Source organism: Mycteria americana, chromosome 16 (assembly GCF_035582795.1).
Source record: "Mycteria americana isolate JAX WOST 10 ecotype Jacksonville Zoo and Gardens chromosome 16, USCA_MyAme_1.0, whole genome shotgun sequence".
Classification (NCBI taxonomy): domain Eukaryota; kingdom Metazoa; phylum Chordata; class Aves; order Ciconiiformes; family Ciconiidae; genus Mycteria; species Mycteria americana.
In genome coordinates, this window is record NC_134380.1 from 4,007,595 (window position 1) to 4,033,884 (window position 26,290).

The 26,290-nt window shown below is 46.1% G+C and overlaps 1 protein-coding gene across 1 annotated transcript; it reads right to left on the bottom strand.

Annotated features, from left to right (window-relative positions):
* Positions 1–204: 204 nt before the first annotated feature.
* METRNL (meteorin like, glial cell differentiation regulator) lies at positions 205–25,077 on the bottom strand. Its single transcript, XM_075518790.1, has 4 exons — positions 24,819–25,077; positions 18,470–18,858; positions 1,902–1,961; positions 205–1,159 (listed from the first exon to the last, which is right to left on the bottom strand). Exons 1-4 carry the CDS (start codon positions 24,929–24,931, stop codon positions 843–845), a joined length of 879 nt encoding a protein of 292 aa, XP_075374905.1. The 5' UTR covers positions 24,932–25,077; the 3' UTR covers positions 205–842.
* Positions 25,078–26,290: the final 1,213 nt, after the last annotated feature.

Here is a 26,290-nt window from a genome sequence, read left to right on the forward strand (position 1 = left end):
ACACGTGTCTAAAAATCTCCAAAAATAGCTCCCGCTTCCCCTTTGAAAAACACTGCGGTTCCCAATGCCTCACAGGAACTCTGCTTCTGCTCAGAGAAGCCACAAAATAAGTGAGCAGCCCAGAATTGATCTATGAGCACATCTGGACTAGCCGAGATTGGCCTTACAGTGAAGAAAAAAAATCAAGATTTTAAACAGCATGTGTCAAATCCAGGGACCTTTATTTCTCTGGAATGGAAAGAATTTGCCAGCCTGGACAAAAAATTGCAGGCGGCGATTGTACATTCTTTCAAATAAAAAAAGAACACACACACAAGAGTTTGGCTCCATAAATTTCTGTCATAAGAAACAACTCTGAATTGTACACCAAGCTTTTTACAAAGCATCAATGTTAAGATGTTTTACTGTGCTCTATCACATTCTCGGCCGTTTATACAGAATATGCCATACCAAATGCTACATCAGCTTAAGACATTTTTAAAAATTAGTATTAAAAAGATACAAAGGCATGTTGGCTTTCATTTGGGTTTTTTATTAAGACATGGGAGTTTTCTTTGTTTGTTTTCCTAAGGAAGTCACTAAAAAAATATAATAACTTAATTCATAAGGACAAGATTGGTTAAAAATCCAGCCTTGCTTGCTTGGCAGCCTTCTGAGCTCGTACCTCTGTTGCTTCCATTAGCCTAACAGCACCGCAGGCTGCAGACGTGTCCTGCGGGGCCTCAGCCTGCGCTCCAGATCTGTCCATGCTCTCAGTTACCGTTTTTGTTCAGAGTTCTCACCGTGGCCAGGATATATTCCTGGCCAAACGCTAAAAGCAACCTGCAGCCAAACAGGGGATTTCAATCGGGGCCAATTTCGCAGGGGTTTAGCCCTTTGTCTTTTGCCTCTTTGTACATCCTTTGGAAGTCTTTAAAACGAGGGGCACAGCCTAACCTGGCCTCCCCAAAGTGCATGCGTCCCGTGAAAAGGAAATCTCCGTCTCCTGGTTTCACCCCACACTCCAGCAGGGTCTTTATTTGTCCTCGCCAGTTCCCACTCTCCCCTGTGAGCTGGAAGACTTTGCTCTTCTGCCTGTACAGTTTGCTGACACCGACGTGAATTACGGATTCTTGCTCTTCTGCCTCGTTCGTTACATCTTGAATAGAGCCTCTGATCACTGGAAACAGAAAAAGGATGTAAGGAAGAGTTACCCAAAACCCCTCTGGAAGAACCGGCTCCAAACTCAGCCCCATGCACGCAGGCAGCTCAAGGGGAACTGATTTCACTATAGCAGCCCCAGTTTTGATCCTTCGTTATTTTTAGAGTTAAGTTTATATCAGTAACCTCCAGCATATATTTGTATTTGTTACAGTTTATATTTGTAACCTGTCAAGCAAAGGGCACCCACATACTAAATTTAAACACAAAAATAATTAGGTATTACGTGAAAAATAGCATCAATCACAATAAAGATACATGTTCTAACAACAAGATACATGCTTAGAGCTCCCTGACAACATACTTTCTGTTCTTCGGCCATTACAGATACCAGCTAGTATTAATTTCCTCTTTAAAAAGGCAAGCATGGAGAATTATTGAAACTTTTGGTCTTTCGTCAACAGTCCGTTTTAGGGCAGCAAGTAAAGGCCTCTCCTAGATACACCCAAGTCTCTGAACTTCTACTTCCATTGTGGTTGCTGGGTCATTCTCTGTCCACCCTGGGGAAATGCCAGCTGGGCACACGGTTTTGAGGTCCTTCACACCATGTCCTCCTCCCTCTCCCATACACACAGCCGCTTTAGACTGCATTTACTGCTGGTGGAAGTTGCCAAGCATCAGTAGGTGTCCATCAGTGTTTATGGATGTCACATTCAAGTGAGCCACCCGGGGCAGAAGGGAGGGGGGAAGCAGCAACTCACCGAAATCACTAGTGCAGACAGCCAAGAGGACTTCTGTGTCACTGCATGGTCGGCAGGGAGCTGGAGAGAAAGGGTCAGAATTAGCAAAGGACTAGACAATACTAAATAAAAAACCCAGTATTTAAATTAACCAAAACCGGGACACACACACACACACACGACACATGGGAACGAGTGGTCCAAAGACCTGTCAGGCATCAATAACACTACAAGAAATGGAGGCTAACCCTAGCCCCCATGAGATTTTTGTACCTAAGTAGGAATATGGATCTCTTTAACGCTCCTGCTGGGATATATTATCTAGCAAACACCCCACACACTCGCTGTGCTTATGTAAAATATGTTTTGATACTGGGTGCATTTGCACCGTGCTCTGCTGTAAATTCAAAGCTCTCAAAAAGGCTTTGAAGATCATGTGCCTTTTAAACTCTGATGGCAAAGCTTCTTTCTTACCATTTGTATCAAGTGTTGTTGGGCTATTTCACAAGCCTTTTAGTCTATCACCACATCAAAGATCCAGGAGGTTACAGAGTGGGGGAGGCAAAGAGGGGAGGAAAAAAAACGCAGCGCATGTGTTTGAGGGCGTCGAGGCAAAGCGGAAACTCGAGCCCATATCTGTTAGAGCTCAAGCAGCACAAATACCATTTCCTGTACTGCTGGAAACATTTGGATATCTGCACTAATCTAATCAATGCAAGAATGTGGCTCCTCTTTGTACTCAGCCAGCTATTTCTGAGGAGAAGGTACTGTAGTTGCAGTACAGATGTTTCTATAAAACCCTGTCAAGTTCAGGAATTTGCTTACTATCAGGGTCTGCCCTGCCCAGCAATGCTAAGTAAGTCTGTCCACTGGCGGACCAAGGATCAGAGCCCACGTCTTTCACCTGATGTCATCTTGAAGCGGCGCTTGCACATCAGTCAGAAAAATGAAAACCCATCAAGCGCGCTGCTCTGCCTGGATTAGTATAGGCAAAGACTACAGCAAAGCAGGGCTCACGCTGGAGATGAAGTGAAGCACTGGAGCTTAAGCTTATTTCATCATGCAGTCCACCATCAAACCCCAAGCTGAAGCTACCCCACTTCTCCCCACCCCCAAAAAATTAAGTTTTCGAACCTCAACATCTGAAAACACTTAGTTACCAGATTCCCAAGTAGTCACACCGTTCCGCTCACCCCTGCCCGCTTCCCGCAGAAGTTTATCCATTGCACTAAGAAGTAGATTTAAACTAGTCTAAGCAATGCGTAGCTGGTGCCTACGACACTCAGCTATTAGCCTTACCCTGTTAGATGGCACAAGCCATTCTTTAACCTAAGACACGGCAAATCTCTTATTTTTTCCAAGGTCCCAGAAAGGCAGTGATCCAGAAAGAAGGATTATTGAACCAAATCCACCAGATTTACTCCAGTCAGATGATTAATACGCAGTGTAACATGCTGTTTAATAGGATTAAAGAGAATGTAAAATGCACATTTCTGGGCAGGGATATTTGAAGGAATAATTCAAGAAGGTTAAGAAGCTCCAAAAGAAGAGATGAGGAATAGGCAAAATAATTTTGTTAAAGCATCTAGATCCATCGGGCGTTTCTATTTAGTAGAGTCTGAACGCTTCCAGGGCCTTTAGAAACAAAGTCAGCCTTTACCACCCTTCTTTCCCCCACATAACCATTTCAGCTCTCTTGATTGGAAAAGCTTGGAAACTGTTTAATATCATGAGAAATACAGAGCCAGCCAAAGCCTGGACATACTTGGAGTGCTATAATAAATTCAGTCTAAAGATACTTTAATTTTTAGACTCAAGATTTTGACTAGTGGCTAGACCAAACATCCAAGTTGCATCTGACAGAGAAAATTATATTAGTCACATAACCTCCTACTATGCAGTTGTTTCATTCACGGCACCTACCAAATTCATCCAGGGCAAATGCCCCTCTTCCCCAGCCTCCCTCTGCCCCGATCAGTTAGAGTTAGATCAACCGAACGCAGGGAACCTGCAAACCTGCGTGAATCCTACAGCATTTTCACATAGACAGAAGCTCTAAAACAAAGCACAGCTGATGGACGTCCTCAAAATCCACAGCTGGATTTCAGACACTGGATTTCAGATATTTTGTTCTGCAAAGATCTAATAATAAAAAGGCATGTCGGCCTTTTTAAGTCTGAGTGAAAACAGTCTTGGTTTAGACCAGACATCTCTGTAGTTCGTCCAACCCCATCAGAAAATTGAGAAAACCAAAATGACTAAGCCGTTTTTGTTCTCCAAATGAGTGCAACACAAGCAACAGCACTGAAGATGAAAAACAAAAACCTTTAAAAGTGGTTCCTTCCATTTAAATAGACTGACACTATAATAAATCAAATGAACGAATCTCCACGTATACACGGAACCCAATCATTTTAATTGTGGACTCTAGGCAAAATCCTGCATCCTTTTTAAATGCAAAAGGAAATTAAAAGTGCTCAGCATTGCTCACACTGGATCATTACTTAAAACCTACTTCAGATCCATGCTGACTCACAGCAGTTCGTCAAGCTTATTGAACAACCATTTACCACCACCCATCACTGCAATACCAGACATATGAAGAACAGAAATCCTCTTCTGTGGAACAACTCCCACATCTGCATTCACAGAGTATCAAATAATATCTTGCAAGTGGCAAAAACAAGGTATGCAAGCACAGATGGAAAGCGAGTCGTGAAGGATTACTGCCGAGGTAAATGGACCATTAAAAAGCAAATAACATTCACTCACTACAACGAAAGCTTCATTCCTATACAGACTCATAAAAGAAACAAAATCCTTAGGAGGAGGCAATGCCTACACTTTCTTTTGAATCACAGCCATTAAGGAATCTGTGTGTTCATGCCACAAGTTAGTGATTTGAGCTGCAGTTCAGCACTCATTCACTCCAGGATCGGGCGGCAGGTGTTTTCCTCCCTCAGTAGGTCAAAACGAGACACACACCTCAGGCTAAAATGGGAAGCATCCTTATAACTAAAAAAAGGATACCAAAAAAAGCACTTCACTCACGCACAGCAGGTGAAGACGTTCGTTTTCTGGGGAAACGGGCCCAGTTACTAAACAAGACGGCCGTGTTTGCCGGATGCTCGACTCCCTGGCAATGTCTCGAGGGCTGCCCAGGTTCTCACGTCCAAAAGCAAGTCTATGAACTTGCAACAACAACAGTATCAACGTCAGCTGCTCTAATTCCTTTAAACTTGATAAGCCAAAGAGCCTTAATTCATACAGCAGCAGGGGAAGGGGGGGGGGGGGGGGGGGGGGGAGAGAAAAGTAACGTTTTATTGAAGCCCTCTAAAGCCCAGATGCCTATAACTCAACTCCACCGCCGGTGGCATAAAGCCTGCATTGTGCACATCGGCTGCCGACTCTCCTGGGAATGCCTTTGATGGATTTTGACAGTATCCTGACCTGAAGTAACCTGAGGCAGCCCTCTCCCTCCACTCCCCCAGTCCAGTGCCTCCAAAGGCCTCTCTATTCACCTCTCCACAGAGGGAGATGTAATTACATCATTCCTCACAAGCCAGCAGTCATGTCCCAGCTGCTTTGAGCGATTTGCCCTCTGAACCTGATGTTACCGAGGAGGATGCTAACAATAGACTGCACTTGTTGGCCAACAGCTTTGTCAAACACGTTGCTGGTCCTCTCCGCGGGGAGGCAGAAACGCTCAGGAAGAGAGAGGGACATGCCCTGAGGAGAAGCCATGAGCTCCAGAAGGTCCCCAGCTCCGAGTTGAGTCGTCTAGAAAGGACCTCCTCCAATACTGGGGATGGATTTAAGTGCACCTTTAGGGCTGCAATTCAGCATGGCTCTCCTCTGCCTTGAGAGCTGCGGGTAGGTGTTGCCGCTCTCTCTCAATGCACACACACGCACAACTCCAGTCCTTCCTCCTTTGGTTTGCAACATTTGCACACAACCCTTCCATCCTCTGAAAATAGGAGATGGGGGTTATTTGAAGGGCCATCGTCATGGTTTAAGATGACGGCTCCCTGCAGGACGCATTCAAAGTGAGATGTGCTGGCTCTGGCTGCAGACATCATAGAAACCACATGAATGGACCTGATCTTTTGAAACGTTTGTGTTTCAACAGCCACCCATGGGTCCGACTGACCTTACCTTACCCCCAAACCAGCTTCCAACCCATAAGTAAGAAGTCTCCTCTGTCTGTCCTGAATTTTTTCAACACACTCCACAACCTCATAGCTATCCAAAAGACTAGATCAACCAGGCTGCAGGACACGGTGTCCCAAAGCTCCTAAAAGACCTTCTCCATCCACCCTACATCTCTGGGTAGGCTCTGCTGAATGTACAACATCACTGCTCCAGCAGCACGCACAGGAAGAGAGACACCCTTTAAGCAGAAGTGAAAATGTTTAACACAAAGTAATTGCAGAAAACCGCTTTACCGAGGAATACCCTTTGGTTTTATTAAGAAGCTTGTGTACACGTGCAGTGTGGTAGAGGTGTGGATGGTGGGGGAGGGAAACAGAGAGCTGGTTTATCTGCACTTCCAGTTTCCGTGGCATACATCACCCACACGTTAGTATTTCTGAATAATCCTCTGAAGAACAATCAGACCTTTTAAGTATCAAAAGCTACTGAGGAGGCCCAGGCAGGGCTGGAGCATTATTTTCTGTTAGTTCTAGGTTTAAATATTTTGATTAAAACAAGTAGTCTTTTCTCTTGCAGGCTCAGCAGAAGACATTCAAATGGGTCTTGTCGCAGACCAGGTTGATTTAAGCTAAGCCAGCCTGTACTGCAGCACCTCAAGCTGTACCAGTGTGGGACCATGGCAGACCCATCTCCCGGATGAAAGCTCTCAGCCTGACATCAGCATTAGTTCATATGAAACAAAAAAAAAAAACAAAACCACCCACACCCTTCAAATTCTTGCTGGCAGCTCTGTAATTGCAACCGTACTGGAAAGGGCATCATAGGATGAGTCTCCTTCCTGGAAACACGGAGTACAGACTTCTGAGAGCAAATTATAAAAATAGAGATGGGGTTTCTCCAATGATGGTGCATTTCTCAGTCATTTTTCTGAGTCCTAAGCAGAAATGACTATGTCTCCACTGATTACTGGATCAGTGATTTAGCCAGGAGACAAGAGTTTAAGGGCAAACATCATATGAGCAAGAAAAAAGAAGAAAAAGAAATCTTGCCCTGATCCTGCTTTAACTAATTAAAAAGCAGAATAAATCCTTGTAATACTTTCTTCTTAAGTTTGCCTAGGCATCCTCTCTGAAGGGGCAACACTTCTGCCATGAAACAACCCCCTCTCAGCTCATATCCCAAACAAAAAGACCTGCTACTTTGCAGTGGAGGTGGACAAGAATTTGACAACCACTCTGGTTTACCAAGCTTTGACTAGTCATCTCCTTTCTAGATATACCTTCAACTTTCCTCACCCCCTCAGAAAGCTCTTCCTGAGCAAGCCGAAATAACATTCAACCTCAAAACACTCACAACCCCCACATCGAAACACCATTTAAACTACATCAATGCATCTGCACGTCAGTGCATCTCAAATTTAAGATGAACATGCTAGCTGGGAGCTCAGGTCAGCAGAGCTGCATCCAGCACACCTGCATTTAACATAATACCTGCAGCCAGGCAGAGAGGGAAAACGTGGCCAGATGACACAGAGCATCTCCACAGCTGGGCTGGAAGTTACTGACACCCAGTCACAACACACAGAGGAGCGCTCTCATCACTCTTTTGTTTTACAAGGTTTTCCTGTCTTTGGATGGGATAGGATTACATGGCTTTCTGCAAGCACTGCACTTTTTCCAGCGTTGTCAGTAGGAAAACGCCAAGTCGGGGAGCAAACACGAGAGTTGGACTTGTGCTACTCCCAGCCCCTTGGCTCAATAAGCCTCGGCCACGGGATCTGAAGGGATTGTGCTTCTTCGATGAATAGAAGGTTAATGCTATGAGTAACATACTGAGAGAGTTTAGTGCTGTTCTGAAAGCAAAAGAATTCATCCCCATATTTGCTAGGAAGTTAATCTGAGCCCCTGTGCTGAGCAGAAAAGGCAGCTCAGAACAAGGATCATGAGCAAAGACACACAACTCAGACTCCCTTCTTCTACAGCCAAAGCACAGCCAAGATCTGGTACAGGACAAGACGGTGATTCAGCAGCTGCATCAAAATCACGATGCTACAATAGACATTCTCCCCCGACTTCTTTACGTGAAGCAGGAATATTGGTGATTTTACCTCTTCAGGAAAGAAAGTGTCAACTCCAGTTCGTTCCTCACCTTAGCTCGTTTCTAACATTCAGTTCAACTTGCACATATGTACAAGTTTCCAGAAGTAACTTGGAAAATATAGACACTGGCCAAGAACAATTTAAACCTGCAAATAAGTTTAATGAAATGCAGACTTTCATATGCTGTGGCATGGATTGTGCCAAGAGAATTGAGTTAATACCACTTCCTTCCTGCAAAGAAAAAATAAAAAAAGCATACTGTAAACCTCACCATTAGAGATGTGATGACCTTTGTGTTCTGAGAAACGTTAAGACAAGAGACTGTAAACCAGAAATTTATCTTTTCACAGAAATGTCTTCCAAGAGGGTATTAAAGTCCCTAAGTACCAAAGAAGACTATTTATGTAAACAGTTGAGGAAGAGATTTGGTACTAGGCAAACTGCATTTGCAACAGCTTTCAAAATGAAACTTGGCTCAGCAGCTACGAGCACGTAAGGATCCCCTGGGATTGCAGAGTCAATGCCTTTTTGCTGTTCCAAGATGCAGCACCCATTCTAACAAATAAGCTGAAAGGTCAGCTAGAAACACAAACAGCTATTTGTTTAAAAAATTTTTAAAAAGGAATGAAAAAAAAACAGAGCAGTTTTTATTCAAGCAGCATTAGACACTATAAAACTCTACCTCCAGGCCCAGGCACAAGTTGCATCAACTCAGGAGAAATTATGAGAAGTGTCATATCTTCAAGATACTTATTTCTGTCCCACCTCCTCTGGGCTGTTTATTGCTCCATCAGGAAAAAATAATGCCTGTCCCAAACACCGTCTCCCCCCCTTCCCTGCCTCCCCTGCTGCTGTATGCGGCCAACAGGCACAGCTCAGTCTCTATCACTATCCCAACCCTCTCCACCCTCTTGATCCCAGGGCAGCGTTCAAAGAGCAGTGCTGGGCCTTGGGCTCCCACGCTGCCATGGCAAACCTCGGTGCTCGGGTGGGCAGCGACGTAATGGTAACAGGATCAGTGCCAACTCCCAGCTGAGCTCCTACACTTACCCGTTGCATCACCAGCACTATAAAAATTTCTCGGTTACAGTCAAGCCTGCAATGTATCATGTCCAAAAAGCCCTACTAAGCAGATCAAATTTTCAGTTAAATTCCTTCTATCTGAATTGCAGCAGAAAAGATAGAGCCCAGCAAACAAGAAGCGTCTCTGCAACTGCAGGAGTCCACGTTTCTGTGCAAGCAGCATTTGTAATCATCTGCCATTTCTTTGCTCTCTCTCTCTCCCCCTTCCTAACTGCAATTAAAGAGAAAAGCAGGCAGCAAGGTAACTGCTGGGAATTTCTCCTGCTCTATGTGCACAAGACACCAATATAAAGCCATAAAAAAATATATCTATTTGTTTATCTCACAGAAAATATCTCTTTCCTTCCTCGAACCTACCACTGCTGCCCAAGGGGGATTAGGAATGGGAAGTGCTGGGCAGGCGCAAGGACAGGCAAGTTGCTGGAAGTCAGATGTGCCTCTGGACGGTTGAGGAACTCCTCCGGTCTCCTCCGACCTCGCAGCTGGGGCAGGACCTCTCTCCTGGCTGCCCCACGAGAGCCCGCCAGCACAGGCAGCTGTAGCATCGCACCTCCCCACTGCCCATCCACCACCCTGCGGCACAGGACCAAAGCAAATATTTCTACTGACTCAAAACCCACAAAGATTTATGGCTTGGCTCATCCCCTCCTAAAATTCACTCAGAAAATACTTCTTTTTTCTTCTAATGAAAATGTCATTCCAAAGCCTTGTAAAAGCACACACTAATCAGATCTAGGAAAACATAAAGTTATAAAGAAAGTTTTGATGTCTTGTTTGGTTTTGTCTCTGATAGCTAACAAAACACTCAGCTGAGATGTCATACAGTGCTTGCAAGGCAGAAAATGGAAAAGTAAGGTGTTTTTTACTCCCGTGCCCTGGGGAAGCTGTGCAGCCAGGCGCATGGCTCCGGTGCCGGAGCTTCCCTCTGCCCCTGCCAGGGCTATAGGAAGGGCTGGAGCCAGCACCTACTACCAGGCTGGATACCCGCCAGGAACGGAAAGCCTTCCCTCCCTCCCCACCACCCTCCTGTTCGGTCCGGTCCATTAATGCCTCCTATGGAGCAGGGGAATAGAATTAAGTAACAAGTGGCTGGTTAAAGTTAAACCCTGCGAGTGGAGTAACGACAGATCAAAGACTAAGTGAGTCTTAAAAAAAGAAAAAAAAAGTAGCATATGTGCACTCACATCCACACAGGTCCTTCTCCTTCCTGTTTCTAGAAATCAAGTTATTTTTGGTACATGGGAGAGTTTGGAAGGAACAAGGCCGGTTTGCATTTTAAAATCACGTTTATTTCATCAGCTTGTTCTTGGGGGGGACTGTGGAAGGGCTACTTCTCATGCAGCGAGATGTTCAATGTTATAACATTGTTCAGTTAACCCCCAAAAAAGTTACTTAAGGTTTTCCATTTGTAACAGGAAAAGCTTTAAGATATATACAGCTTTTCTTACTTAACAGCACACATTTCTCTGTCATATTAAGATCATTCGCCGGTTCTACATAAGCCTGGACTTTTTCCTTTTTTTTTTTCTTGCCTTAAATTTCTCACATCCACTTATACATAGATGAAGTTGGTGTAAAGCTACTAACAGTTCTGTTGGGGCAGAGGTGCATCCTATACAAACAGGAACGATCCTGGGGGGGTTAAGGCAATGGAAAGCCAGGCCAGGCTCCATGCATACATCCCAGCACTAACGACCACTGCAAGTCTCCCAGCAGCAGGGCTTCGATCCAGAAAGGACACGGGCAAACACCAGAGTTTATGCCAGGAGTCAATGCCAAATCCCATACAAGAGTCAGAGTGGTGCAGAAAGATACCCAAGGAGGTACACATAAAAAAAAAAAAAAAATCCTTCCACAAATTTGAATCAGCACCAGAAGTTAATGCTGAATCAAAGCTGCCTGTCATACGGCAGCAGTTTTTCTGACCCAGTATTAAGCCTCCCAAGGTCAGATTTAACATATCACAGCTTTGGGTCCAGGGTAGCTTCCAAGTAGCCATGCAATATTACAGTGTATATTCTCTGGCTTCTAAAGCAGATTAAGGTGAAAGAGATTTTCTGTCATGCAAATCAAGGCCCTAACACAGGAAAATTTGGCCCATGTTTCAGTAAGTTTCTTATTCCTCCGGGAAGGTGGGGGGCAGGAAGAGGAATGCGGCTCCCCCGCCCTCCCATCCCTTCTTTAACTACAGCCTCAGGAATTAGCAAACTAAACAGTTTTGCAGAGCAAGCACAGAGCATTATTAAAGACTGCCAAGCAACTCCGTTGGATTGCAAATCTGTTTGTGGGACTATCTTCCGCAGTACATAAAGGTCAGAGCAAAGCAGAGCCCCAGCTGCCCGGACAATACACCTGACTGCTTATTGGTTTTGACTGCCCACTGAGTTGAGAAATAAGCTAACGGCATTTGTGGCCAGTCTAGCAAAAATAAGCTATTTTCTTACCCCCTCTCCCCTGCAGCTGTGTATTTATCATTGCAGCTCCATTGTCACCTCCTCTGCCCACTGCAAAACCAACTACTGTCCTGGCAACATCAAAGGACAAGCAGGGCCAGAGGAGACTGCTGTCAAACTCATTTTCTTGGGGGAAGGCGAGATTAAATTAGGGCATCCCTCCAATTTTGGGGTTTTTTTAGGTGAAGACTTCTCAGTTCAACATTTTTTACCTTATTGAGGCTCAGATCCCAAAAACGTCACCCTTGCTCAAGTTAGGAACATGTAAGAGCGCGCACATTCCCTGAGCATCAGAACTGCACTTTGAAATCATTTCACACAGGAAGAAATCCAAAAACTTTGCTCTCAAACTCTCCCCCCCCAGTCAATCATTCGCTGTAAATCTGACCACTTTAGGCACATGAATAATTAGAGCAGGTTTTTAGCTCCTCAAAATTAATCCCATTCCAGGCCCTGATATACAGCAGCCAGCCTGACCAATTTAGATGTTGACCCATGACACCCAGTTCAGCGATATGCTCTCAAAAACTAGCCTAAAATGTGCTTTTTCAACTACATCTGGGGTTAGGGAATGCTGTTTACTCTTTCATAAAAAGTTAGTTTGTGTCTAGTTTTGTATCACCGTTTACTATGGGAAAAAACATGAAAGTCACTACAGAAGACCTTCCTGCAAGGAGGGTGAGCACACAAAAAACTATTCAGGAAATAACGTATCCTAAAGCAGGAGTGTCAAAATGGTCCCTTATAAGGCCAATAATTGAAGTGTATTTTGAACAACTGCATTAAAGGCTGTTTTCTGGTGGTCTTCTCTTAAAACTTGCTGCTGACTTTTTAGAGAGACAAAAAGCATATAAAACCACAGCGAACCTTTAGCTGCAGCGGTGAGCCTACCTTACATGCCACCCAGACAACGTGTACTCAGACTTATAGAACAGATCCTCGACTTTGCTTTGCTGCTCGTTACGCATTTCACCAGCAAATCCTGGTGGGAGGAGTGCGATATCAATTCTGTTCTTCTGTGCCAATCAAACCAGACCACACTCAGATTTGCTTTTTCCCCCCCCTAACGCAGCTTAACCCCAAGAGGTACGAGAGTTTTATCCTGTGCAGAAAACTGGGGGGGGAAGACAAAGCAAGCCATTTTTCTCATCTCATGGGGGGTACTGGAATATCTATCCCTGCCAACCCTGCAGCACACAGCGGTGCCCCCACCCCTGCCACGTAGCACGGTGCCAACACCTTGGATGGTCACAATGACTCAAGCACAACCTGTGAAGCATAAAGGTCGCGGGGACTTTCAATTTACATGTTCCAAGTGCTTCTTTCCATCACCTCTTCTGCTAACGGTGGCAATGAGCACAGCGGGGACCGAGCGCGATTTCCATATCGTGAACGCCTTGGCAGACAGCGGGCACACCAGCCGCAGCTTCCTGCTCACCAGCCTCTGGGACAAAAAGCAAGAACGTTTCCACTCCCACAAGAAGTGAAAAATACAGCAGCGCATCTGCCGCTTCAGGCTACAAAGCTTAGCAGCGCATTCAGCCTCCAAGAAAGAAAAACAAATTGGATATTTGGGGGCAACTAGAGGAAAGCATGAGATTAGGAGCCTACAAGCTGTGATGACAACAGCGCTCTGGGAGAATATATGCAGAGATATGGCAGATTGGTGCCCCACCTCTGCCAAACCCAAACTGCATTAAAAATCAAAAGTTAAGAGGGGTGCTTCGAAAAGCCGTTTGTTAGTAGAAACACTGGCATAGCCCAATACTTATGAGCTTTCTTAATTCCCAATCTGTTTTCTCAGGCCAGTGAATTAACAGCATACAGGAAATAGTTGAATACTGTTCTTAATTAGTTAACTGGATTTATCCAGTTTTGCCTTGTTTTTCAGATACCCACTTGAGTGCTGTACCTCCTATCTATTAATATTCTCAGCCAGGTACCCAGCATTAACAACGAAAATGTATAAAACAGTTACTAGAACCTGCACTAAGTCAGTAGATGCCATCAAGATAAAGGGACATTTTTGTTAAAGTTTGACTTCTTTACTACACAAAAGCGGGTGGGTAATGAAAGGGCTTTCAATTTACCTCCTGAGCTCTAACAACCAAATTACAGGCATCCCCATGAGTGCGCAATGGGAAAAGCAAACTACACACCTTACATAAAGCTGGATCCAGAGCTTGGATGCGACACTCTTGAAACAGACTTTAGGAAACAAAATAAAGGTCTTTTGGTGGGAGGGGGAAGAGGATTGACCTTCCTCTCCAAAACGTTTCGTCAAACCTACAGATTCTTGTTTCAGACTAGTTGAGCAGAAGCTGAAGAACTTAAAAAGCAAATTACTATCAAGGGACCTTCACACTTTTCATAGGAATTTAATCCAAGCAGCTTGCTGCTTACCTAGACCAGGCACATGCTCCACTACAGCTGAGAAGCTCATGTGGGTCATCACCTTCAGAAAACTTCTAGGAACCACACAGCCAAACACCACTTTTGCCAAAATCTCTGCCTACTCGCCAGTATAGGCAGTATAGCAGAGACCCACACTATTTTCTTCCAGCACAAGCAGAAAAGATTAGAATCAACAGAATTCAACAACCTAAACAAGTTCTGCTGCTTCTCAAATGGCCTCAGGCCAAAATGTCGCAGTGCCTCAGTTCTTCAGTTGGGCAAACAACAAGGCTTCAGAGCCTTACTGCAAGCATGAGCTGAAGTTAATGGACCATCATTAACTTGGTGTGGATGGGAATTATACAGGGCTCCAATCCAAAACCTCATCTGAAATCAAAAGCACTTTCAGTCACCCATCACTTTGGGTATCCAGAGGAGAACGCACCCATCAAGATGTCTGAATTGTCACGCTGACCCTTCTTAGGGACTACTCACATAAAATGGTGACAAGCGCTGTAGCATGCTTGCCTTCACTCCTCTTCCCAGCTTAAGAAACTACAAACCCCCAGAAATGCACTTTTTTGCTGGTTACTATCACAGTAAAAACCATCCCACACCGAATTTCAGCAATCTGAATTAAAACCTATCAGTATACTACAAATACTTCCTACAGTTAGGGAAGCCTTAAGAGAATGTGATAAGGGACACTCAGAGCCAACAAAAGGGTTAAACCCCCAAAATCTGGAAAATTTTAACACTGCACGGTGTCATTCAACCTTCCCAAGAAAAGGGAAAGCCCAGTTCAGAACCTGTGTAGGTTTTCTACTGAATTATTTGCTAGAGACTCTGATTAAGTGGGAAAGAATGACTGTAAACTAATAAAACTTGAGGGTTTATAATTAAACCACAGGCACCCTGCCAAGCATTGCTGATTTGTTGATGCACCCTGCAATGTCAGGACTCTGGGGACACAACAGGTCATTAAAGTATTAAGCAGATGACTTATACTCTTTAATCAGAGCTGGGGTGCCAGGTTAGGAAGAGAGAGTAAACTCAAGGGCAGAGTACAATAATTATCACCAGGAAACAAACACACCATTTAGCAAAGTTGAGAGAAGTTGTTAGCGAGTAGTTATTGCACAAGGAAAGGGCTGGATTACTGAGCCCCGCACCTGGGTCTTTTATGATAGTCACCTCCCCTACTCTGCAGTCCTAAGAAAATAATGCAATATTTGTGATATTCGGTCCTTCGCCATCAGACAAAGCGCTGCAGCGTTAAGCAAGACCAGGAAGCGCGCAAGCCTCCTCTGCCCAGCTCTGCCAGCACATCTCAGCCCCCATCTGCAACAGCATCTCACGTCTTCGTCATCTCTTCACACGTACTGCCAGCTCTGCTGAACGCCGTCAAACTGCAACTAAGAGATGAGCAGGCTCGTTTTTCCAGTGTGCAACAGCCAAAACACTGTTAAGCCATGTTTGTGACCAAGGGGACAGAAGTATGCTTGGAGAGAAATGAAGACCCTTACATCCAGTTTTGAGCTCCTTAAGGTCAGCACTTGCTTCTGGCTTGAACCTCCTCTCTGATGAAGAAGCCACCAGTGATTTCAGTCAATTGATTGTAAACTTCCTCTCCAAAAGAGCAGCTCAGTAAAGGGCATTTATTTGGAGGTTTCAGAGAAAAACTAGAAGCAGCCCCAGAAGAAAGGAGGTCCACAAACTGCAAAGAGTCCCAAATATATTGCCCTATAGAAGCCTCATAAGGCAGCTATTTGGCAGTTTCCCCAGACATATAGATATTTATAGGAGAATAAAAGTGCTCATCTGACTGAGTAGCGGAAAGAGTCATGTATGGCATTTTCATCGTGTTTCCACCCCCTGCCACCCTTCCCCAGAGTCTGGGGATCCAAAAAAAGGCAAGAGAAATAATTTAAAGTACAATAGAGATCCCTAGTTTGCCCTGAAGGCTTTGCTGATGAACTATTAAAGAGCTTCTTCTGTCCAAACAAGACACTTGGAGCGTGAAGCAGATAGTCTACCACATTGTTTCATAAGACAGCACTGAAATTCAACCAGTGTCTGTTACAGCTGAAAATACAGCAGTCACAGAAAAAGTGATTTAATATGCCTATCAAAGAGGAAGGCTGTAATTGGATTCAGTCCTCAGTTTGACTTCTGAAAGTCTCTGAAGCAAACTCCCATCAGCTTTAAAAATCTCCAAGATTTAATGTGGAATGAAGAGCACTTAGTTCTAAAAACACAGCAGTTTGTGCTGGCTTGTGATGTTAACTACGCCAGCAGCGAGTCCTCTTGATTTTAGCAAAGCTCAGGAGAAACCATACGTATGTACAAACTAAACCCAGCAGTGATAAGCAGTATTTCTCGCATATTATTTTACTATATGCAAAAGTAATTTCAACCTTTTTTGGAAAAAAAAAATACAGTATAGGACTTTTCTTGGTAAGTTTAAGTGACTTTCACTAGCTGGCCTGTGTCTCCATCCTCACAGCCTGTCAAAGAAAGAAGCACTGAATCTAGGAACATTCTCCGAATAACTGATTAAACAATGTATTTAATGTCTTCTGCAGTGGAATTTTACTACATAGCTAACATTCTGCACAGCATATTCATCTCTGCAGAAATGATCTTACTGGGAAAACAGCTCTGCAGCAGATACCCTACTTCTTTTGCAGCGCTTGTAAAATGTAGAAGCAGAGAAGTCTGCTTAAAATGCAAAACCCTCGATATTAAGCTACAAGTTGCACTCACGGCAAGAGTAAAGAAGGCAACTTAAATATTTGAATATTGGTGTTTTTAGTTTTTTTGTTTTAATGGCAAACACGCCATCTATCCGTTACTGGGGTTACTGCATTAGCCCTCAGCCAGCTACCGTCTTGCCGAGTTAGGAACTGTTCATCTCAGTCCAGCTAAGATCGGCACAAAAAAAAGCCACATCTGAATTGGTGTGCCAACATCTAAACGCTAGCAGGGCGGCGAGTATGCGCAAATGTACAAACATATAAATCCAGAGTCCTGTTGTGGAAGGAAGCCAGGGGAGGGGAGAGGATGGGACTCAAGTTCTGCAATCACTTATCCCAAAAAAGGACGAGGGACGCAATGCCTAGGAGATACAGCTGCAGTTTAATTAGCCACACCACCGCTTATCAAGTAGCATCTCAGGCAAAGCATATGGCATCACTACCGCAGAATCTAGATCAGCCTACGCAGGGCGTCTTAGGCTCACTTTACATCGGGTTTTAGCCTGGGCTGAGTCATCTCAAGTGCTGTGAGGACTCTTCTGCCCTGCTGCGGGGGCTGCCTTCACTCCCTACCATTTTAAAAGAGAAATCTGGTTGCCACCATGGCCTCCCCACTTAAAATACCTTGAGCCTTGAAACCTCCCTAGTCAGCTGGGACAAACTACCCTAGATCTGCTGTTCCTCAGGCACTTCTGGAAATCTCCCCTCCTTGGTTTTGGGGATAAAAGCTAGAGATAATTCTGAATGGAGGAGACGCATGAGCGAGATACCGTCCATCTACAGAGAATTTCCCCTTCCCCTCTGTCATCCTCCACAAATGCTAGTTATTCTTCTTCTCACTGTCTAATTGATTAGCATAATTAGGTTACACCTAGAGCTATTGTCCCCAATGGTATTTAGCTTGCAATTTAGTATCAGACTTTACAGGCTTGTAAACTCTTTCCGTTTGTCCACTCTCCCTTCCTACCAGCTTTTCGTAGGCGTAAAACTCCTCCCTACAAAACTTGCTTTTCATAACAATTGAGAGAGAAGACACCATCGGCACTGTAAAAGTATTGTCATGGTGTTGAAGAGCTCTGCCATGGCACAGTAATGCTCAAGAGAGTGTAATAGGCAGGGCTGAGGAAGGAACACACCATTTTCCTTGTTTAGGGAAAAAAAAAAAAAGCAATAATTAGGTCAGCAAGCAGCAGTAGTTGCAGAGGGGAAAAAAAAAAACCACCATGGAAAAGGAGTTCCTCCTTGTTTAAATGTTTATTATTCAAAACATGCAGCGAAGTCTTAAAAACTGAGTAAAAAAGTAGTTAGAAAACTGTTACAGCAAGGCTCGGAAGCCCAGTTCACCCTGGAGTTCACTGTAGGGTAAAGCCAGCTCCTGTGATTCACCCCACGCCTGCAAGGGGAGAATCGTTCACAATGTAGCCCTTAACAAATCACTTGGAATTCAGCCTTTGCTACCAGCTTCCAAAAAACAACAACAACAACAAAAAAACAGAAAAAAAAAATCAATTCTTCCGCAATAGCCTGTTTATAAAACATGTCCTTAAAAGCACATGAAATTCAGACCCAATCACTTTCCCACTCACTCACTCTGCCATCTGTTATGCATCCAATACAGTATGTTAAAAAACGAGCAATATCCCAGAACTCACCAGAAACTGTGTGCAAATCGGATGCTATCCCCTTGTTCATCAATTCGTACTGGAAGCCTGTAATCTTCCTGCTAATGTCCTGCTGAGGAGTGGCCTCAATAAACAGGCCCCCCTGATCATAGGCAAAGCAATATACTTTACTGGGGCTGCGATCACCATCTCGGACCAAGAGTTTCAGTTCTCCAGTTTTTTCCAAATAAATATTTGCTCCTGCAGAGTCCTTGAAGGGCTTTATGCAAACAGTCAAATGTTTGTAAGAGGCAGGTGAAGTATTGGGTCGCAGGTTGACTATGAGTGCTCCCGTGGGATACATCCACTCTATTGACCCTTCAGAACAGCGGAGGTAGACCTGTTCAACATCCTTCTTGTGAGACTCATGAGTTAAGCCACTGGAGGAAGAAAGAAAGAGAAAGTTAGAGAAATGACAGCGCTAGTAATGTGACTGTCATAACCTCAAACCTTCAAAGACCCACATCAACAAACGCAGGAAATCTATGACAGTATTGAGTATTAGCCCATCCAGCTCCGCAGCAGTCAGAAGTGCTTGTCTCTTGCAAGACTGCAACCTTAATGTTACGGGACAATTTTAAATCATCTCCCAAAAGAAAAAGTCAAACCACTAGTAATTGACTTCAAAATTAAATAGGATATAAGCACATGATCAAAAGCAATTAAATTACTACAGCCTCAGTTACTGCCCATCAGCTGAGCTGTGGCAAATGACTTGGCAAATACTAAGTAAAACACGTACGCTTGAACTCCCTTCCTGGTGGCTTAAACCAGCACGTTCTCCAGCCTCGCGGATCGGACTCCACCTTTTGCCGAGTACTTTGTTCCCCTTCCAAGTCTATATTCCCAATGGATCTGAAACTGGGACGGATGCCAGGCTCACCCTGTGAACTGGAGCAAAGGGATGCTCTGGGTGCTAGTGATACCCTCTGCCCCAGCTGGGCAGCCCCAATCTCCAAACTGGGAGGTAGGGAGAGGAGAGAAGACGCTACACTCTCCAGTCTGGGGAAGCACTGAACTATGCTGCTTTCTTCGGTATGTGTACCGTGTTCCCCCACTTCTCCCCAATATGAGGTTTAAGCTTAGCTTATCACTTTACTGCCCAGCTCTGATAGGCTACAAGCAGACACACAGGTACAGGTGTTCAGCAAAAAAGAGAACATGTGGCCAGTTACTATCACTGGGGCACAGGGCCACCACTGGTCCTGTGTCCTTACCCAACGCCATGGCAAAAAATTAACACCCCAACAGTCATTTCGAGAGCTGGTGATCACAGAGGTGGGACAGGAGAGCAACACGGGGATCCCAGGGCCAATTGCTAGTGAAAGGAGAGCAAAGTGCCATGCTTAAGCAGGATGACTAGTAAATCCCCAGGACTTGCTTGCCCACAGCCTAAACTGAGGAGAGTTCCAAACAACCCTTGCTGCCTGTCACTGACGCTGGACCATCCCCGCAGGTTCTTTACCCAGAGTGACTCAAAGCACTAATATGACACCGCATGCTGTAGGCACTCCAGTTAAAAGAAGAAGTTGTGGGAAGCCTGGTTTATTGGTTACAGTATTTGGGCCATTAGGCAAAAATCCTTTGGTCCCAGTCCCTGTCCTGTCACAAACCTATTATGCGAGTATGAGCAAATCACTTCACCACCAAGCTTGTTTCTCCTCCTACGCTTTGCATACCTAGTTCCCAAACATAAGCATGTTTTATTCTGTGCCTGTAGAGCACCACCCAAAATGAGACCCTTCACTGCAGCTTATGGGTCTGCTTTGCAGTACTTTAGAGAAGCTTCACAACATTCCCACTTGCAAGCAGATGAACCAAGACAGGGGAAAAAAAATTGAAGTATTAAATTACTTGTCTGAGGTTACACAGGAAATCTGTGGCAAAGAATGTATTTTAGTATAGTGCAAGTAATGACATCAAGCTCTGGTTTCTCAACAGAAACCTCCAAATATACAGTTCCCCATCCCAAAGATATATTCAGGTGCTGAACAGGGTTTAAATTCAAGTCAGCATTTAGAAAGTAACAAGAAGCCATGTGTAAAAGAAGGAAAAAAAACCCCATATGGTTTGCATTTACTGTTGACGTGACTCATTATTGTGAGTGTCAGTGTGACCCACTTGATAGAGGTTACATGAGGAAGCTCAGGAAAAAAAGTCATATTTAATAACAATAGTGCCTGCAAACATGTGCTTTTGAATAATCTTGAAAGCCACATCAAGAACACAGATGAGGAGAAAAGACCGACAAGTTTTTGACCTTTAGTCTCTTGCCCTCAAATTCAGTAGTACTTAACACATTCAGGAAACTTAACTTGCAATGGGATATTTCAAGTTGACTGTAAATCCACATCTGCTCCACAAAATCAGTTTTCACCACAGCATGCACATGATGCCACTCAACAGAAAACACAGAAGTCTGTTTACACGCAAGCAGTGAATAAGTAAAATTAAAGAGTGCAAAGCTTATCCCTCAGCAAAGGGGCAACAAACTACCCTCACACATCATTTGTTCCTACTTAAGACAACAAAACAAGCTGCAGAGGTTTTGCAGGACTTACACTGGCAAATTCCACCCTGAAGCCTGAGTGCTTAAACAGAAGGAAGATACCAGGGGCAAAACTCTGAACTCATGCAGTGAAACTGCTGTTGCAAATGATCCCAACAACACTGAGGCAGTGAATTTCTGCCAGAGAAAAAAGCCTTAACATTCATTTTGTTCAAACAAAAAACAGGGTGGACTCTGAAATTATCTTCTGAAAGCCAATTATATCCCACAGGCAAGAGTGATGCCATTAGACAGATACATCAAGCACCACGAGTACCTGTACACATTAAGCCTTATAATAAAGGATGACTCAAAAGTTAAGCAGATTTCAAAATACATGCTCATATTACTTAACAGCAACCACCATCATCCAGTAAAACCTGTCGCTTTGCTTTCTGTCAAAATGACATGTCACCACATTGAGAGATTGTTCAACGTCATGTTTAGTTCTCACTAGCCAGTCATCAGACACACCATGTCCAGAAAACAATGGAGATCCAAGAACCTTTTCTTTTTCAAGCTCATTTGAGTTTTGGTTTTGGTTTGTTTGTCATTTTGTTTTTGTGTTGGTTTTTTTTTTTTAAGTATATGGCAAGGAGATAGGGCAGCTGTTTCATGGTTACAGTGATGGATGAGCCATCCATCCTCCCTTTCAAATCTGTGCTGTTTATTGGGACTTACTTCTACAACAAGTACTACTTCCTCATGCCAATCCACGAGGACATCCTGAATCACTGCATTTGTCTCCTCACTCTTCTCCCTTTCGAGTTTCAGCCATCCCCCTCTGTCTGCCCTGAAAGATCTGTTTCGGCATTGGTGCAGTAAAGTGTTATGCTGCAACATGCAACAGGCGTTATTTAAAGAAAAAGAGAGCAGGAGGAATATTCACGCTATCTACTTTAGCTATTTACTTTATTTATTCTATTATAGACGCTCTGAAGAGCCCTAGAAGTACTCATGTCCTCCCAGCACCCCTCAGCAAACACAGGGAACTTTCGCTTCTAATTCAGGGTATCTAATTAAGGATGACAAGCTAGAGAGCACTGAGACTTCCCCAGAGCATCCACTGGAGCAGAGGGCAAGATCGATGGACGTGAGCAGCCACATCAGTGCTGAATTCTCACTCCTACAGCCTACAGTCAAAAACACCAGACTAGCATATTCTCAGCATGTCACTGAAGCACTTTTGCCCAAAGCATCGAGAGGTCATTGCAGTACAAAAACCTGAAGTTACAGCAAGAGTAATAACCAGACACACCAATAGTGAAATTTCTGCTTTCTTCTGGACAAAGCTTTCCTGGAAGCTCTCTGCGAAGCTATTTATTAAGATGCTTCTATGGCCTACTGAGTGTACTTAAATTGCAGGTGTCAAGCTGTGCATTGCATCAGATTTCCCTGGAAGCATGAGGGATACCTACAGGAATCCTAGTGAAGCTCTTCATACTGCTCAGGGATATAAGTTCATCACTTCTCCACAAGCTAATGGGAAAAAAAAATCATCATATCCAGAATATTCTGCCTCTGAGATTGTTGCTTTTAACATAGACACGTATCTAAAGATGAGAAAACACCTTCAGTTTACTGTAGGAGATAACTAGACTCTCAAATCTGCCAGCACAAGACAACCTAGAACTTCACTGTGGGAAGAAAGACTACATTTTGGCATTCAAGTTCATAGGTTTTTCAAACAGTTAGTTAAGGTAAAAAACATCACATGACTTCAAAACATTATATTCCACATAAAAAATCCTTTCTGACCCATATAGCCATTAGTATCCACACTGAAATATTTAATTAGATGGTATTTACTGGTACATCAAATTACCTTTCTGTCTTAACTGCTAGTCTTTTAGGACAAAGCAGATTATATTTAACAGCCTTAGGACTGCCAGCATTTCTGATGACACCTGTTTGCTACCAGCAAGGCCAAAGTCAGCCTGGTTTACTTTATCCCCTCCTGAGACTCCTGTCCACCTGGACTCCGGGACTCTCTCACACAAGTGAAGCCACCCAGACTGAACTGTGCGTGCAAGAAGGCAGCTCTTCCTTCCCGGTGCCTCCAATGGCATCACCACGGAGCTGTCACCACTTTGGCTCACCAGAGCAACAACAGGCGAGTGAGTCCAAGCTTGCATCACCAGTTCACCTCAAACTCAGTTACAGGAAATGATATTTCACCGTTGTCCCCCCTCCCCCTCCCAGCATCACCCCCTTAGTTGATACTCAAGGCATTGCTTATTCCAGCCCTGCTCAGGTGACATGGGTGGTCACTGCTTCCTCTAAGAAAACAAAAATAAGACAGGACAAAAATAAGAACCAAACAGGACAGGATTACAGGCGTTTGTCACTGTTCTTTTAAAAAACATGGTGCGGTACCATGTGGTAAGGTCCAGGTAAGTACAGGCAGCTAGGATGCTTAGGGATGAAAGCAGGTACAGCTTGGGGGGGGGGGGGGGGGGGGGGATTGGTAAAGCAAAATTATACAATTAGGAGTTTGCCACAGAACTAATAGGTTTGGTCCCTATCAAACGGACTCGCCTTCAAGTGGATTCACTGGGATTAACTACGCATCAATTGTCAAGAGTCAAAAAAAGTTCAGAAAAAAGTAAATACCAAGCATCTGCATGTTTCAGACAGTAACAGATAAGAAATTATTATGTTGAAAGTCAAACCAACTGTTTCTTCACTTTGAATTCTCCCTACTCCAAAATACCCTACTGATACAAGCTAGCCAAACTTTTATTTTAAAGAAAGTCAGATTTGAGCAGAATATTGGAGTCAAAACGTTAGACTCTCCAAGTACAGAAAGCCTGACCCAGCAACACTTGCTTGTTAGCAGAGTCGCTTTTTAAAGCTATGAACAGTGGAGGAGGTCACAGACCCAACCACAAGCGTTAAACTTATTACAAGCAATTAAAGGAAAGATAATTTGGGAGATAAACACTTGAGAACTGGAGAGCTTTCACAACCAGCGCAATTAGAATAAATCAGGAGCGAGGCCGCTGTGCCAGCCCCTGCTCCCAGGGCTCATCATCATCATCTCCGCGGGACGAAGTCTGGGATAACTTCCCGGGAGCAGGGAGTGACACCCGGGGCTGCGCTACAGCCGTGCGGCTGAGCGCCGGGACGCGCACGGAGGGCGAGAGCGCGGCCGGGCCGGGCGCCCAGCGCCAGACCGGGCAGGGACGCCCGCGCTGCGGCGGGAGCGCTCCGCAGGTGCACCGCATCGCGGGGCCGGCCCCAGCGGGCCGCGGCGGCGGGAGAAGCCGGGGGAGATACCCGGGGCTGCCCCGAGCGCGGCGCGGCCGGAGCCTGCCCGGCCCCGCCGATTCCCCGGGCGCGGCCGCCTCCGCGGAGCGCTGGGGGCCGCGGGGAAGATGGTCGCGGGGATAAACTTCTCCGTGGCGGACATGGCACCGCCCTTCTCCTCCTCCTCCCAGCCCACCGAGCCGCGCTGCCGGGCAGAGGGGAGTCCAGCCCGCCCTGGCCCCTCCATCCCTCCCCCGCTCTGGGGGCCGCTGCCCCGCGCCTCTTCGCGGCGAGCCCGCCGAGAGGGGCCGGCTCCCCGCAGGGGAGGGAGGCAGAGCCGCCCCGCAGCCCCGGCTCTCCGCCTTGGGCCGCCTCCCCCTCCCCGAACCCCGGCCGGGCATCGCAGCGCCCTGCGCCGCTCCGCAGCGGGAGGGCTCTCCCTTTTGTTTTCGGCACCAACTTCTCCTCCGACAGGGCGGGGATGGACGTGGCAGCTCCCGCTTTCCCTCCCCCCGTCCCCGGCCCGGCGGGGTCTCGCCTCACCTCCCCTTCCAGTTGCACAGGTCGCTGGAGTACTGAGCCGCGGCGCCGCCGCCCAGCAGCAGCCGCAGCCCCAGGAGCAGCGGCAGGAACCCGGCGGCCGGGGCGCTCCGCATGGTCCCCCCCAGCCGCGACCCCCCGGCCCGGTGCGAACGCGGTGCAGGCGGCGCGGAGCGATGCGCGCAGCGCCCGGGGGCTCGCCTACATGGTGGGGAGCGCAGCAGGGCGGAGCGGCTACCCCATGCCCGGCTCCGCGCTGCGCCGCCCCGGCTCTGAAGTTTGCACCAGCTCGCTGCGGGCTCCCAGCTGAGGGGCGGGGAGCGGCCCTGCCTCCCCGAGCCGCCCGCAAAGAGCCGGCTCCTCCTCCCCCCCTTCCCTCCCTCCCTCCTTCCTTCCTTCCCTCCTCCGGGGGGGCCGGCACTTGCTGCGCGAACAAAACTCGGCGCCGGATCGCGGACGGCCGCTGCCCCGCGGGCGCGGCCCGGCCCGGCCGGTGCGGAACGGTGCCGCTGCCTCCCCGGCCCCCTTGCAGGTGCCCTGCCCTGGCCTGGGGCGTGAGCCCTCCTGCCGCTGCAGGGTGCCCGCTCCTGCTGTGCCTGCTGCCCTGCCTCGGGCTGTCCCCGGGCCTGCCGGGGGTGTGCGGGGAAAGGGTGATGCCTAGAGAGTCCGGTGGGAGCAAAGAGTTTCATTTGGCCGGGAAAGTCACTGGGCTGCTCCTTCTGCGCCGGGGGAACCCGTGGGTGCCAGCAGTGACCTGCTGCCTGTCGCCGGGCAAAGCGGGGTGCCAGCAGTGCACCTCGCTGCAACAGGTTACTCTGCCCACAGCGGGATCATCTCCACCTGGGCACGGTTCTTGAATGGAGGGAGGCTGATAATTTTGCCAGAACCTTCTTGTGTTTCCACTTACCAGGAAGCACTTGGGACTCGATCTTATTTGTAAAACTCTCCAGCACTTAATGACCACTCTGGATAACTCCTTGTCTTGTTTAATGTCCCTGTTTATCCCATAGTTGACTTTTGATACTTACCCCTTTAGTGGCAGAGACCCTTCTGTGAGAAACCAGAGGCAAAGAAATGCCTTCTAGGATGTGAGGGAAGGCAGGGCATGAATCAGCTCAAAAACCAAACTACCGGGGCCAACATAAATGGGGGGGGGGGGGGAATCCAGCTGCACACAGACTGTGCTCCAATATGCCAGGCGCCACATATTTCTTTGAAAAAAGCAACAAGGGGGTCGAGATTGATATTGTACATCCACAGATAGGAAAGGGGTTAAAATATTTCCAGATCACTGACTTTCTTAGTCTCCCGTTGTTCTTTCAAGTGTCTGTCACGCAGCTTTGTTAAGGGCACCGCACAGATTTTTCTAGGTGAGAGTTCATGGATGAGTATTAAACATTTACACCCTGGTCACAGTTTGGTGTGTTACCCCGTTAGTACCTTTTAAAACACCTTGCCAAGTGCCCTGGTGCTGT